General features: G+C 41.8%; 1 protein-coding gene across 1 annotated transcript in view; it reads left to right on the top strand.

The window, feature by feature from the left end:
- The window catches only part of CPS1 (carbamoyl-phosphate synthase 1), a 99,984-nt gene that overhangs the window by 15,893 nt on the left and 68,033 nt on the right, over positions 1 to 16,058 (top strand). Inside the window, exons 6-13 of the mRNA XM_005441511.3 lie at positions 1,752 to 1,844; positions 6,040 to 6,129; positions 7,196 to 7,324; positions 7,915 to 8,021; positions 8,416 to 8,557; positions 11,039 to 11,116; positions 12,637 to 12,735; positions 13,428 to 13,523. Of these exons, the coding sequence (XP_005441568.2) occupies positions 1,752 to 1,844; positions 6,040 to 6,129; positions 7,196 to 7,324; positions 7,915 to 8,021; positions 8,416 to 8,557; positions 11,039 to 11,116; positions 12,637 to 12,735; positions 13,428 to 13,523 (834 nt within the window). The remainder of the gene's footprint in view (positions 1 to 1,751; positions 1,845 to 6,039; positions 6,130 to 7,195; positions 7,325 to 7,914; positions 8,022 to 8,415; positions 8,558 to 11,038; positions 11,117 to 12,636; positions 12,736 to 13,427; positions 13,524 to 16,058) is intronic.

Genomic DNA, 16,058 nt, shown 5'->3' with positions numbered 1-16,058 from the left:
TTTGAAGCTGCTCTTTTCTTTAGGTGATCAATTTGCAGTCTGCAATCCCAGCCCATGCCCCCTTTCATTCCACAGAGCAAAATATGAACGACCCAGCTTGAATAGAAGATATTTGTAGAAATGAATTCTTATGGGAAGATAGGACATTGTCCTGTTCTTATAGATAGCAGATAACTGCAGTTTAATACAGTAGAAAATGGCAAAATGTCTTCTACTTTCTGAGATGTACTGTTTAATGGATCAGCATCCCTCTTATCCAAAGTAAATATACTTTCAATGTTTATCCTGTAACTTATCAGGGTATGGTAGTAATGCCCATTATACTGGGACTCTGAGTGGTATTGGTTTATGGCTTTTAAAATAGTGCATAATGTCACCTTTTCTCCCAGTCCTCTCAGGCTGAAACAAACAGCTTAGTATTTCACTCCATGTCTGTTTATAAATCAGGGGTGAGAACAGGGCTTCACTGTGATGAATGCAGAAATGAGCAGTGACTTGTTGAATTGTACTCAAAAAGTAAATGCAGGGACCGTTTGGCTGAATAGTCTGGGGGCAAGGTAAGACACAGGGTTCCTGTTTGAGAGCGAGGGCTTTAGAGCTTTGTCATCAGCGTTTATGGGACTTACTGCATGGTGGCACTCAGCAGTTTCTGTGGTTCCCAAGAAACTGACTTCTTTAAGATGATGCTGACCTTTCCAGCTCTGCTCCGTGCAAAGCAGCCCAGAGCAGCTTTTGGTGTAAGGTGCTACTCGAGATAGGATGTCAGCCACTGTTAAGAGCAAAATTCTGTCTTTAAAACTTACCCTTAGTAGTATGCATGGCAGTGCAAGATGCTGGCTCTTTCTTACCCCAGGAAAATGGCAAGGATACTTCAGGTATGGACAACCATGGAAGTATCTCATGGAAGCATCACTAAACCCAATGAGCTATTCTGGTGTGCATGCTAGAGTTTAACATGTTTTATTATGAAAGTGTTATGCATTAAAAGTTACAACAAAACATTTTACTTCCTCTGTTTTACGTCTGTCTTTGAAAAGTTCTGTGTTGCACACTCTGTCCCCATGCTGAGAAGAGGTTAACCCTAGCTTAATCCCACTTATTCCAGGAGTGGGCCAAAGCCAAACCAGGGATTTTTTAACCAAAAACTTTAATGAGTAGAAGGTGGAGAAGGATATGCTGCTGGCAGAGCAAGAGTGTCCTAGCTTCTGCAATGTGGTAACAGCAATAAAGAGTAGAGCTTTCTGGAGGTGATTTTTTTTTTTTTTTTTAACAGCTTATTCAGAAAACAGCTGTACTGACCTGCCTCCTACACAGCTTTGCCTTGCACCAGCTCTGCTGCCTTGTGGCTATCCACAGGAGGTGGCTGAAGACCTCACAGTGGGTTTCCAAAACCAAGAAGCTTCCCACTGCTTTGTGGATTACTCCCACATCTATGTAACAGTTATTCTGGGATCTGAATTCTGATCCTCTTGGAAGGCAACCCATTTTACTGTCACTAGACACCTTGCCAAAAAACTGCCTATTGACAAATTTTATTGCTGACAATGCCTCTCCCTTGAATGAAGGATTTTAAACAGATTTTTGATACCAAGGAAAGCTCATAAACTTCTGAAGATGCTAGAAATGGTTATAACTCACCAAGAAACTATCCGTAAACATCTGTTCCAGTTGCTGTGCCTGTCAGCACCTTGTCCCAGTGTTCACAGCTTCTCCTTTGCTCATGGTTTTTGTTTACTGGTGTATTTCCACAGGGCACAGTACTTGGGAAGATTGAATTTGAAGGTCAACCCATGGAGTTTACAGACCCAAATAAGCAAAACTTAATTGCAGAAGTTTCAACAAAGGTGAGAAGTTCTTCTGTAGTCCCAGGGCTGTATACTCCAGGTTGTAACTGCTCCCCGTTTGCTTTGGGGATCATCCAGTCTTTCTAAACAAACAATCTGGGGACTTTTCCATACTTTTGCAGGACTGTCCTCTCAACATCATCCTTGTAGAGTCCCCATGGCTTCTCAGGTGCAGTGCTGAAGATGTAAAATGAGCTGTGTTGAACTGAATGTGGCCTGAACAGTGCTTTGTTCAGAGGATTATGTGTTAAAAGACAGGATTGAGAAGTATTGAGAATACAGTTAGACCTATTATATGGTGGACATTTTCAAACACAAGAAGAATTAATAACAAGAATGGTTGCTTTCCTTGTATAAATTTCAGGAAAGGTCACAATAATATTTGATAATCTGTGTTCAGGCATAATTTTGTTGAGGTGATTCCAGAAGATATTTCTAAAAGAGACCAAGTTAAGAATCCCCTGAATCTAGTATTACTAGTATTAGCTGCTTTGTCTATAGACATGTACAAAACAGCAGTTAATTTTGTACTTTGTTAGCTGGGCATGCAAACTTGCTCAACCACAAGCTGAGAAAAACATTATAAATCATGAGGTTGTAGGAAACCAGACCCATACTAAGAACAGTAACTGTTCTTGTACCAACACAGGGGCTAATGTCTTAAACTGTGGACCCTATGGGGATTTAGTTGTGGGATTAAGAATGCCTTGGGTACTCAATCCCACTGGTTGAAGTGAGAACTGAGAGAATGAGTCCCTTTTACAAATTCCGTGCTTACTGTGGTGTTTGCAGCTCCAAGATCAGTGAGGCTCTGGAATAGTTCTGCAAATAGTTCTACACATAAGCTGGTGTGCTAGTGGTGTGAGTGAGAAGCAGTCCAGAACTAACTGGTCAGTGAACAGCTGGGAATTTGAAGTGCGGTCTCCATCCAGGTGTGGATTTACCTGGGATGCCATTGAAATATATAGGCTGTCTTGCAAATCTCACCTTTGGTGACCTCACCAATTCATGCCAATACCTCCACTGTATTTTGAGTCAGGGCCTTGTTGCTACACAGAAGGATGGCAATTGCTTATTGAGGTTGTGATCTATGATTGCAAGACGCAGGTGGAGCCACTTCGAGCAATAACTCAGAAATAGGTAAGGTTGCTGATGCTAAGCTCTGCAATTACTAAGACAGAATTACTGTAAAGAGGCTGAAAATAGCTTCTAAAAGGGAGATATAATAAGATTAACGGAGCTTTGGTGGTCTCATTATGTTTATAACTTCATTTTATAGGCTTAAAAAGCAACATCGCAAATAAAGCTGAAAATGAAGTAAGCTGTTCAGTGTTGGTAATTGCTGGACATGATAGTCTATCTGTTGCCAAACAGCTATTTTCATGTAAATAGAGATATAGTATGATCCGAAATCTACTTATCAATTGTACATTAGGACTGATTGATTTTTTTATTATTATTATTTTTTACCCCACATCTTTTAGATGCTAGTGGTATAGACTTCATTTGCTAACATTGCCTATACAGGGCAGGGAATATAGAAAAGTGCCAGTATTTTGCAGAAACTTTTGTTGTTTTCTTTTGATGCATGTGATGGTCAGGGTCCCCGAGCAGAGAGGTATTTCACCACTTGAAGCTAAAAGTAATTTCTAGTCGCACATACAGCCCCACGTACTCGTTTTGTTCTCAGCACTATTGCCAGCAGGAGTTTGACTCTTCCTGACTGCTGGCTCACAGCCTTTCCACATCATCCTTTCAGACCGGGACAGTTTCTTATAGGCTGTGCAGTGAACAGATAAGGGAAATCCTCTGACTTTAGAAGCAATATATTTTAACAGTTCCCTGATCCAGTTCCCAGTTTGGTTTCTGTCTAGACATACTTTCGGCCAGATGCAAGGGTCAGTGCTCTGCAGTACAGAGGAACTGGAAGTGTGAGAAGTGGGGGAGAAGGATGTGAAGACAGCAACACCTAAAATTAGTCTCTCTGCTGAAGGACAGGTTGTAACAAATCATAGCCTAATTAACTGGACAGGGAAGAGTTTTGAGAGTGAGGTAATTAAGTTACCTCAGAGCAGTTTTGCCCCACAACTCCCTCTGACCATTAGAACAGCCAAGGAGAAAATTTGAGGGAGATGTTTGCTTCATAATGTTTTACAGCTTTTTAAGGATGGATGTTATCAAAAACTGATGGGTGTCCAAAAACCTTTTTAAAAAGGAGGGTGAATTTTTCTGAAGGGACTCTGGCACATGACACTAAGTTAGCTTCTGTGAGAACTGAACGCCTTGATTTTCTTGAGATTTTTGAAATCCATCTCCCAGAAGCCAGAAGGACAGCCAGTAGAAGACCCATACAATTCCTGTGCAGTAATACAGTTCTACCATGGACTCTGGAAGTAGAATCCACTTGCGTATTGGTGACTGTGAAGATATTGTTGTATTTGATGTCAGGCACAGATTCATATCAGAAACCTTAGGTGATCTAACAAGACCCAGTTTCAATGTGATTTCCGTTCTATTAATTATCAAAAAGGGATTGTGAGGTACTTTGCCATCTGATTATGTAGCTTGAACTACAAAGTACGTTCTGATACAAAAAATCTGCATTATACAGCAGGAGTCGCTACATCAGTGGTGACACTACTGGCTCTGTGTTATGTCCTCAGAGGTGGATTATTGGTGGTTCACATGTTGCAGCTTGAAGCCTTGTAGTGAAGGGAGGTGGCTCCTTGCACCCCATCTCTTCCATCCTTGTGCCTGACATGGCAGTAAGTCACTCCCAGTGATAATCAGAGCTGTCCTCACATAGGAAGTGCTCTTGCATCCCCAAAATCTCTTCATCACAATCTTTGGAAAGATAACATTTCAAACAAGGACAGAGTTAGGCTAACACAGAGGCAGGAGTTGTAATATTCTGCTAATAAACTTAATCTGGAGTTCCCTGTAGAGAGGATATCTTTCCTTCTGGCTGGTCATAATCTGCCTATGAAAAGATTCAGTTTGTCACCCCACACCAGGCATATTGAGCATGGATTTCAGCATATTTTCATAAAGAGGACCAGCTGTGGAATATGAATGCCAGGGAAGCTGATTAAAAGGGAGTTACTTTGTTTAAAAAACAAACAACCCAAACCAAAAAAAAAAGACCTTTTTTTCCCAGTGGTGTGTTGCACAAGAGAAAAGCCACTTTGGGTCAAGTGCACCTATCAGTATCAGCTTTCAGAAGCTGAGCATAAATGAAGGTAGGAATAGTTTGATTTTAGAAGAAAGAAGGCTGCCTTATGCACTTATTGATGAATAACATCCCAGCCTGGTGCTAACTGCGGTCATGTAACAAGCAAAAAACTATCCAGCAAGCTTCAGAAAGAAGCTGTCCACAAACAGCCTTCCATCAGTGCTACAGCTGTCTGTCAGCATGTCTGCATGTTGCAGTGTCAAGGCCCATACAGCTTATGGTGGTTTGACTTTATTCTCTTCCATGCTGGTTGTGGCCAGTGGACAAGTGGGTGCACAAAGCATAATAGTCCAGATTTGGGACTGGTGACAATTTACTTTGTGGGATGGGTGAAGGAACAGCAGCTGGAAAAAAAAAGTGTTGTCTGATATGTAAAACTGTCAGGTCCACATGAACACAGGTCATGCTCAGTGACATGCTTGGCCTGGTCTATACTGTTGTGATGCATTGGAGGTCACTCATAGGGTATCTCCAGCTGTGCTATGCTTTGGTCTTACTGTGACTGAAGGGTCAGTCATGTTAATGTGATGGATCTGTAGCTGGTGTGAAGTAGCCTTGCACCACTGGCATCAGCAGGATGACTTAACTTCAGCTGAAAATCTCTCACTGTGTATCTCATGTTTCTCTTGGACTCAATAATCTGTGAGAACTGGCTTGCTGCTTCACTGCCAGTGAGGTGAAACACAGAAAGAAAGCTTATTAGCTATGGAAACAAGTGATTTCTTAGGAATTGCTATTACTGCTGTAATCAAAAGTATATAAAAGAGCATTATAACTTCTACTTTCACAGAAAAATGAAGGAAGCGCTAATGTCTGAAGTACTTCTGGAGATTTCCATGTAAACTGATTGTTAAGTACCGGTTGCTACATGTTGGTGAAAAGTTTTTCTGCTACCCATCTTCCCTGTGTTTTGAGGACAGAATAATTTACAAGTAATTTACAGCATGGTCTGCCTTCTTATAGGAAGTCAAGGTTTATGGAAGAGGGAATCCAATTAAAGTTGTAGCTGTTGACTGTGGGTTGAAGCACAACGTTATCCGTCTGCTAGTAAAGGTAGGTCAGTGCTTTATGTCCTTCACCTCTTGTTTTGCTTTGGTAAGAGCCTCGTCTGTACTCACTAGCCTTCCCTCTGCCTGGACACATCCATTCTAGTAGCAGTTGCCCTCCTAAAATGAGGTAGAATTTTTAGGATGATTCTGTATGGACGGGGAGGTGTTTTCTGAACTTGGTACACTGTATTGAGGGGATAAGGAAGACGATCTGTGCAGCAGCAGCCTCTCAGCCATGAGAAGAATTCCTAAAAGGCAAGTTTTAAAAAGCCAAGACACAGCTTCTGTAAAGGACAATGAAGGAAGGTCAACCCAACATTGTAACAAAAAAATAAATTGGGTGGAAAATTTTGCAGTGAGGATGGTGAATGGATGAAACAGGCCCAAAGAAATTGTGGAATGTCTGCCCTGGAAGATATTAAAAATTCAACTGATCAATGCCTTCAGCAACCTGCCCTAAAGTTGAAATTACCCCTGCTTTGAGCAGGGATTAGACCAGATGACCTCCTGAGTTATTCTTTAACATTATGATTCTGTGAAAAATTTTTCCTGTTGTTAGTGCAGTGATGTAGCAGTCCTCACTTCTTTAGCCATGCAGGAGGAATGAAGGCGGTGTCCTCTCATTCTTTAGATGTACAGGGTTTCCCTGTTTCCCTTTTTTAGTTTATGTGGATGTTTGTGCCATTTTTGATGTGCAGGACTATTTCTGGCATGTTACAGAATGAAACTGTGAAGCTCTAATTTAGCAGTTAGGATGAATGCACCGTGTAAACGTGAACATATTTTACATGTGTGCATACACACTTATTTTACATTCCATTAGTAAGTTTTGATCTCCCTAGCAAATTTCAAACTTGAACAACACTGAGGTGACTCAAAGATACTAACTCTACCAGTTTTGTGAAAATAATCTGGTCAGATAGTGGAGAGAAGCCCCATTATTTTCCTGACAAAGTGATGACTGAAATCCAAACTCAATCTCTGAGACAGAGCATATGTACAGCCTCTTGACACAAATTCATTTGTTCCCCTCCTCCCCTCATTTCTTGTTCCCTTGGTTTTTTTCCTAGCGAGGTGCAGAAGTGCATTTGGTTCCATGGGATCATGATTTCACCAGCATGGAGTATGATGGTCTCATAATTTCTGGAGGTCCAGGGGATCCTATGAAGGCCCAGGAGGTGATTCAGAATGTCAGAAAGGTACAGTGTAATAGCCGTAGGCCGATTTATTTTTGTTTATTTGCCTTTTTTTTTTTTTTTTTTTTTTAAAGTGCTTGGAATCTAAACAGTTGGTTGTACTAACATGTTATGGAATAAATGTCATTCCGTCATTTCAGCTGCCTGGATATTCCTCATTTTAGCCCACTGGGAGCCCTCTCCAGACTAGTAGTTACAATGAAGCTGTACAGACCTTGGTGAATGATGCATAGTAAACATGATTACCATGATTGCCTTACCAGTGTCTTGGAAGTACCCTGTGCTCTTTCAGGACCTCTGTGACCTTACAAAAGAACTGATTTCACAGTGCTCTGATTTGAAATAGTGTTGCACGCTAAATGGCTGTGTGCAGAGTATCATTGCTTGTTCCCCTTGAGTGGACAGAGACATCAAGTGGTGCTCTAAGCCTTGCCTGTGAAGCAAAGGAGAGGAGGAAACTTCCCTTTATAGGCTGATGCTGCCCTTGTATTCAGCTTTTTTCTACATCTGTGTGGCTGCTGTGAGTGAACTAGCATGATTTATGGTGGAATTGCTGAACACCTCAGTATCTCTTGAATACCTATTCATTTTAGGTCCTGGAGAGCAATCGGCCAGAGCCCTTGTTTGGAATTAGCATGGGGAATCTAATCACTGGAATAGCAGCTGGAGCTACTTCCTACAAGATGCAGATGGCCAACAGGTGCGGTAGCTCTTCAGCTTCCCAGGGCCCATATAGACCAGCTCAGCATTGCCGAGCAGCAGTGCTTTGCTTCTGAACTGCCTTAATGGGAGCTAGCATGTCAGTAGCATTACTTCTTCATTTCAGCCATCCTTCTTGCCTTTAATTTAAATTGTCATGTCATGCATTACTTTTTTTGAGGGTGTTTTAAAAGTATTTGATGTAATTGAACCCATTCAAACTGAAAGATAGCAGAATTTCTCCTAGGATTTATCATTTTGAGGTTGGCTGCCAGGATTGAACAGCTACTATTGAACTGCTGTGTATAGTCCCCCAGTTATCAGCTCTTCCTAATTGTGGCATTTGGATGCATCTGGCGCTTCCATCCTCTGTTCTCTGATCCTTTCTCTTTCAGAGGACAGAACCAGCCTGTCCTGAATGCAGTGAATGGACAGGCTGTCATCACTGCTCAGAACCATGGTTATGCCATTGACAGCTCTACCCTCCCAGCTGGCTGGAAACCTCTCTTTGTGAATGCCAACGATCAAACAAATGAGGTGAGCTCATGCTTTCCAGCTACCTGCATGTAGCAGCTGCTAGTGAGTGAAGACTTTCTCACTTTATTTCACCTCCTTGAAGCTTGCTATCAGATTACAATTAGTTATCAGAACTAAACTTGATGATCTGACCATGTGCTTTACTTGAGGTCCTGCCTTACGGGCCAAAAAGGGGTGAGCCACTACCATGATTTCCATACTAGCCCAGAGTGTAGGATTGCAACAGTGACATGATTTCCCTTGAACAGCTGTCTGTCTTCTGTGATTTCCCTACCATTAGTGGTGCTCACTCAGTTACTGTTGTCTTAGGGCTTGTGCCACAGGTGTGCTACCCTGTGTCACTGTTTTGTTGTGTTGGTTCAGCGTTGCCCAGCACAGAAAAGGAATATTATTAATTTGGTATGTTACTGTAAATAGAATTCCAGGAACTAAAGTCATGAGGGAAAGAGTCAGTTGCCTCAGGAGAGCAACTTGCAGGATCTAGGGTAGAAGTCCAATGTCAAGTGATGTCCATGTAGGGGAAAAAAAAATCAATAATGCCTGACTTGTGAAGATTCACAGCTGAACAGGGAGAAGCGTAGGAAGGAAAACAATACCCCACAGCTCAGTTTTGACAAAGTCAGGCAAATATTGAGACAGATAGCAGGCTTTGTAATTGCCTATTTCAAATCTTGTCCATTAGGCCCAGTGTTGTGCAAGTCAGTAAAGTCTTGTTATTTATTAGAAAATCATTGAAAAAAAGGTATTTTCAAATGAAATTTACTCCACGGAAATATGCTTCTCTGTTGTTTTGTATAAATGCCCCACATCAAGTCTGGCAAATTGAATAGTCCTGTTCTGGCATATCCTGACTATACTTCACGGGATCAAGGAACAATACTTTCCAGCTAATGATTTTAGAATAAGTTTTCTTTGTCAGTTGCTGTTTTCTTTATCTTTGCACACATACCTAAAAAGAGACAAATATTACCAAAGAAAATATTAATGCAAAAAAATTACAGCTGTTTTGTTCAATTTTTGAAATGACTTTGTGTTAGCTGTGTTGACAAACAGAACCCTCTCATCCCCAGGCCTTTCATGTTTGCTTTAGCTAAAGATTGGAGGCAAGAGTGATGGTGCTTTTGCATAAAGTAGGTGATAATTCTGGACACGAGCCTTCTGGATCTAGAAGCATGACATTCTTCTATGTGAACTAAAGGATCATTTCTGTGAGGCTGAAAGCAGCATCAGTCTCCTAAACCTTCACAGGCAGAGAGACAAGGAGACATGTTGTTCTAGCATGGTACGCACAAACAGGAACAGGGCTGGATGGGCTCTTGTGCAGTCTATTGCATTCCTCTGTTTGAAAAAGAAAAAACAATTTCTTTTGGCTGACCTGAGCCATCACAGCTGGACAGAGCCAACACAGGTTTCCAAATACTGACGAGCCATGGAGTGAATATTTTTAGAAGATATATGTATGTAACTAGAAGTAACATGAGCATTCAGGGAAAATGTGACAAACTGATGACATTCTTTACTGTGAGGGGAGAAACTCATGCCATAATGGATCAACTGTGGCCAGTAGCTCATCTCTCATCCCTGTCTTATCCCAGCATCCTACGCTGGGCACTGGCAGAGATGGCACTTTTGCTCTATGTTAGCTGTTGGGACTCCTTTGTCCATTCCTAAGGGAAGCAGGTTGTATCAGAACCAGTTTTTCCTGGATTCCCTCTTGATGGAGTTCTCTACCTCCATCTGGAATTGGGGGCTGTGAGCAATGACAGCTATAGGGTAGTCTTCCATTGGACCACGCTGCTTGGTGCTATTAGGCCATGCAAATGAGAAGTCTGTTTTTCCTGGCTCCAACTGAAACTACAAGCACTGTCTCCAAACTCAGTTTAGGTCCTTCGTAGCTATTGTTTGTCCAGAGCAGTGGTCCCACTTCATCACAGCCCTGAAAACAATCCACCCAGGGCAGAGATTGTGTGCAAAGCCCTGTGTCAGTATTTGAAGCAAGTTATGGAAATCAAGAGCACAACCAAAATCCATTTTTCCTGTGACAGAACCAACCAGATCAGGATGGTAAAACTATTCATGCTGTAACAGCCTTGTCCAAGGTGATCTGTTCTTGCTATGCATGTTTTTCTTCTCTGCCTGGTCCCTCCTCGGGAGGGAGACTAGCATATCTGCTCTGTGAAGTGCTTACAACTTGGTAGTGTTTGCTGTTGTAGTGAAGGTGATATCTCCACTATGCTTCTCATCCATGCACAGCTCAGTGGGTTACACAAGCGCTGGAGCATTAGCAGAAGAGGAAGAGGCTCAGTGAGTCTTTGGATAAGACATTGTTTGAAGACTGGGAATGAAATGGATGTCAGTTTGGTTGCCCAAAGAAACGTGCCAGTTCTTTGGCCTTCAGTGCTTACAGGGATAAGGCGTGGCTTTCTATTCGCTTGCTTGCTTGCAAGGAGGTGTCTAAGAAAATAATTTTCATTCCTGCAGGGAATTATGCATGAGACCAGACCGATTTTCACAGCGCAGTTCTACCCAGAGGCAAATCCTGGGCCAAGGGACACAGAGGTATTGTATGAGAGCTGATCTGGGCTTGCTTTCAAGTGGCCTAGGGAGTGTAGATACGTACCAGCTACAGTGGCAAGTCTTTATGTTGAAGATGGTCCTACATCTTGGGTTTGGAAATGTCGGGATCCTAACAGAGGGCCCAGTCATGCGTAGGCTTGTGTCTGCTTAGCTTGATCCGCAGCTAATTACAATCAGCAGCAAGGTGTCTATTGACTTCTGTATGCTCTGGATCAATGATTCCATTCATATGATGTGTATGCTTTGAGTCCTGGTGGGATTATCTGTGTGTTGGCAGTTACTGAAGTGTGTAAGCCTTTGCAGGATCAGGCTCAAATCTCTTGTACCTGGGGTGATTGCAAAAGGAAAAGGATTTATTTTAACAGAAAAAATACTAGCCAGATGCTTTGTAATAAAATAATTAACTTTCTAATACATTTTAGTTCCACTTTCAAATTTTATAATTACTGTAGAGTTATGTAAATGAATTCACACTTTCTCACTCTGGTTCTCCTAAGTGAAATGAAATTTTAATCCCCCATCTGTGACTTCGCACAAATTCTGTAACAACTGGTTGCGTAGTCACAGAGTATGACTAAGCAGCAACAGGGGATATGGAAGGCAGAGGAGGCATGTCTGAACATAAATAAACTATTTAGCATTTCTTGAGAGAGGAAGATGGAAGAATACGTAGAAGTGTTTATTTAATCTTAATTTGGTGATGTTGATTAAACCTGCAAGTAAATCTCTTGATATCAAGAAGTTTCATAGCAATCTGATTGACTAGTGAATCTTGGAGAACTCAAAACATCCCTCAGCTGTGTCTTTTCCATGTCTGTGTACTCCCACTGCTGGGATGAGTTTGATAACGCGGTGCCTATCTTGATAGGCTTGCAGGACCTGTCCGTACTCCTTCTGTAGGTAATTTCCAGCAGCCAGCTTCAGGGGCTGTGTGGGCAGAAGCTCTGCAAGTGTGGTGTCAGGTGGGAAGCCTGTCCCGCTGCATGTATCTGCCTGCATGCCGATGATGGTCATGCTGCCTCCCCTGCCTGGCCTGGCTGGAGAACACTTTTCTCAAAGCTGCTCTGGCATTTCCACTGGAAGGATGACGCTGATTTAACACAACTCATATTTAGATATACCTGTTCATATCCCAGCTCTGTAGCAGGCTCTATTCCGGATGGTTCCCTTGAGCTAGTTAAGTGTATGCTCTTCTGTATTTTAGTATTTAATGCATCTTTATTAATTACACTGCCAGCTATACACAAGCAGAGCATACAGACATGATCGATATGTGTTTTCTTCCTGATATGACCTCACTTTCTTGAACGCAGCTTTGTCAGATATGTCAAAATTGTTAAATAAATTTCAAACAATAATAATCTCTTCCCTGAGTCTACCTTCTGAAGGCAGCAGAGCAGAGTTGATAGCTTGAGCCCACAAATTACCTGTTTTTACCTTCTTTGCTTGGTATTTATTTAGTTCCAATTTGGTGATTCAATACATGTGGTTATTTTTCCTAGTTCCTGTTTGATTCATTTATTTCACTGGTTAAGAAAGGGAAAGGTGCTACCATTTCCTCAGTCCTGCCCAAGGCTGGAGAGACAACTTGCAGAGTGCAGGTCAGTGTACAAGATACTAATTATTCATGCCTGTCAGTGAGGCTGGGATTGTGTTAACTCCTACTGAACCCATGGTTCAAAATGGCACAAAAAGCAACCATGGAAGTCAAAGGAGGCTTCCCTTTTACAAAAGGCCTGTCAGCTGCCTGTCTCAGTCATCAGGCATCTCTTGTGTTATTAACTCCCTTTTCTTTGAGAAAGTTTTAAGATCAGATGTTTCATGTATTTTTCTTTGTAGTTCTTCCAAGAAAGGTATTCTCATAGCAGTATATGAAGTGCCCTGGGATAATCTGACCATGAGATTTTGTGCCAGCAGCATAATGTTGATGCTCTGTTGCTTAGCAAATAACCGAAATTCCTAGTGTGAGCTGAATTTCATACAGTTTTGCTATCTTAGAAGGCAGCTGGGCTTTGCAGGCAGCCAAAGTGAACCATGGTTGTCTGTAAGCACATGATATAATTAGCACATTTGTTGTATGCCCTTTGCACGTCATGTGTTTCTCTAACCAGAGATACGTAGAAGTCCAGTAGAAACTTTCTTAGAAGTAAACCAGTGGTTTTGGAGGTGAATTTTCTTCTCTTTTTAGAACATATATTTTGTAATTTGAGACTTCAGTGATGCACAGTCTCTGTTCATTTCAACATCCACTACAATAGGACTGACTTTTTTTCCTGCTCTTTGACACTTCTAGGTCTCCAAAGTACTCATTCTAGGATCCGGGGGCCTGTCGATCGGTCAGGCAGGGGAATTTGATTACTCTGGATCCCAGGCTGTGAAAGCCATGAAGGTGAGAGGATACTCTGAAAATATTAACTTAATGTAATTTACTTTCCCTTCTCACAGATCCTCCAGTTGTGGTATCACTGGGGCAAGGAAGCTGGTGAGAACAGATGACTGTAAGGAAACTTAGCCATTTTCTGTTTATGAACTTGTTTGTTGGGTGATGTGAGTTAACCACTCAGAATTATCTTCCAGAGACATTCTTGAGGTTTCCATTGCAGTCTTCAAGCAGTTTGTTATTTGTGATGTGTGACAGGTCACTCCAGGCTTGTCAAACTGAATGGAAATGAAGGAGAGGAATGGTCAGCTACACCTAAATTGAAATTACTGAAACTTTTGTGGTATGCCAACATACTGCAAAGTAGATAAACAACAACAGCTGAATGGTTGGTTGCTGTCAAGACTGTTATGCAAAAGATTTTTGAACCTTTTATCAAGGCAGACTTTCTAAATGGTATTTATTTTAAATGAGATGAACTTTTTAAAGGTCACGTATGCCAAGTTTTGTTTCCAGAATAGATTCGTAGTCTTGAAAGGAATGAATGAAGTCCTTCCTTTGGATGAATTTTGTCTAGCAAACTTACTAGCTGGTTTCTGGTGTTCCCTTTCTGAAGATCGGAGAGCTGTATTATTCTGCAGCAAACAAAAATGCATGTGTACTTCTGCATATGCCTGAGAAATGCTTGCATTTGAAATGGTGCTTGTGCCTGTTTCCCTGAAGCATCCTGCATAGTCCACTCACATGGTCAGTTTTGAGATTTTATTTGCTCTGGCTGTTTTATGCTGCAAAAGTGCAAAGCATGTAGAAGGGTGCTAGGAGAAAAGCTCACGCTAGAAGATGTAGAAGGGTAGCAGTATTTGTGTGATGGGGTTATTGCTGGTACCCCTAGTTCATGTCTAACCTCATGTGAAGGAGGAGAGCTCATAGAGGTCGGTCTGACAGATTCAGAGCAGATGTAGCAGCTGCCTTCAGATGAGGTGATGAGTGATTCTGAGGCTGCTCTGACGTCAGGGCCATTCTATTCCTGTGCTAACCCTGGAGTCAAGGAAGGAAAAAAATCAATTATAGTAATCCTAAATATAGTCAGGGGCTGCTTTGGGTTGGTCTCATTTTTACAACACGTCTTGTATTGTACATGCTTTGTTTGCATCCTGTGTTGCTATTGCTGTCTACTAGTTCAAAGTGGCTGCGTCATCAAGAGAACAAGAACAAGTTAGGAGTGGAGGATCCCAGAGTTGATGAGTGCAGACCTGAATTGGAAAGGAGGCATCTCTCTCCTTTTCTTTTCTTTTTTTTTTTTTTTTTTCTTCTTCCCTTCTCTTTTGTCCTTCACTCTCAGCTCTGGTTTGTGGGAGTGGTTTTTTTTTAAATGATAAATCTCCCTAGCTTGACCTCCCACAGTGCCCTGTCCATTCCTGTAGCCACCAGCCAGCTGCTCTGATCTGCAGGCTAACCAGCCATTCCAGCGGCAGTGCTTGCACCTCCTCACCTTGCCTCTGGCAGTGATTTACAGTTGCATGTGAGAGAGAAGACAGCTGGTCAGTGGCTGCCAGGGGACAGCTGTAGAGCATGGGTGGGAGAGAACAGGAGATGAGAGATTTCTTTCCCCTTAGACTTTTCTGTTGTTGTTGTTAACCAACATTCATTCTCACTTCTGGATGTTCTGATTAATTCTGCTATGTACTGCTGTTCTTCCTAGTCTCTTGGATGTCGGATCATTTTAAGAAGGTGCTGTTAATATCCAGTCCTATACAGTTAAATGGGTGCCTCTTTTAAAGAGTAAAATTCTGTGGAGCTGGGACATCCATCCCCAGTCAGTGAACTTGTATTTGCAAGAATGTTCATCGAAGGCAGGAACATCCTCTGAAAAAAAGGCTTGGTAGCATCTGTGAAGAACAGAGACTGGCTTGTGGTCACCTGAAAAACCTTCTGGATTACTTGCTGTAGGGATTCTCCCAGCTGGTCTGAGCATATTACACATACACAAAAAGAGGAATGGAGCCCTTATGGAGTATTATTAATTCACAATTTTAATTAAGTTGTAATAAAGGTCTCTGATCAGGGTGGGTGGCCATTGTGCAGAGTACTACATGCTTACAAAAAATTAAAAAGGCAGAAGATGAAGAAAAGGGTTCCAAGGGCAAACAGCAAGTGGATTAAAATCCAGCATCCTGATCAACTGGGACAGAGGATGTGATATTAGTAAAATGTGTCTCTCTCAGCACAGTGAGCATTAATTGTCTCAATTAATTATCTTCCTCATCACTGCTAGCTGGTCCTTAAGACACCTTGCCCCAGATAAGTAGGGAAGAAAGGGCTGAGATGTACACATACTCCAGCTTGTTGGAAAGCGATATACCTCTCCCTCCTCCATTCATTACAACAGAATTATAGCCATGAATTTCTGAATACATTTATTAGAGAAGAATGTTTTGGTCAGAGATCTACCCTTTTCCCTCAGCACCACCATGAAAACTACCCAGTCTGGGGTTGTTTGTCTAAATCTGAAATATTTTCCATTAGGATTTTATCTCTTCTTTC

This window comes from Falco cherrug, chromosome 8 (assembly GCF_023634085.1).
Source record: "Falco cherrug isolate bFalChe1 chromosome 8, bFalChe1.pri, whole genome shotgun sequence".
NCBI classification, from domain to species: domain Eukaryota; kingdom Metazoa; phylum Chordata; class Aves; order Falconiformes; family Falconidae; genus Falco; species Falco cherrug.
This window is presented reverse-complemented; position numbering and strand designations above follow the sequence as displayed.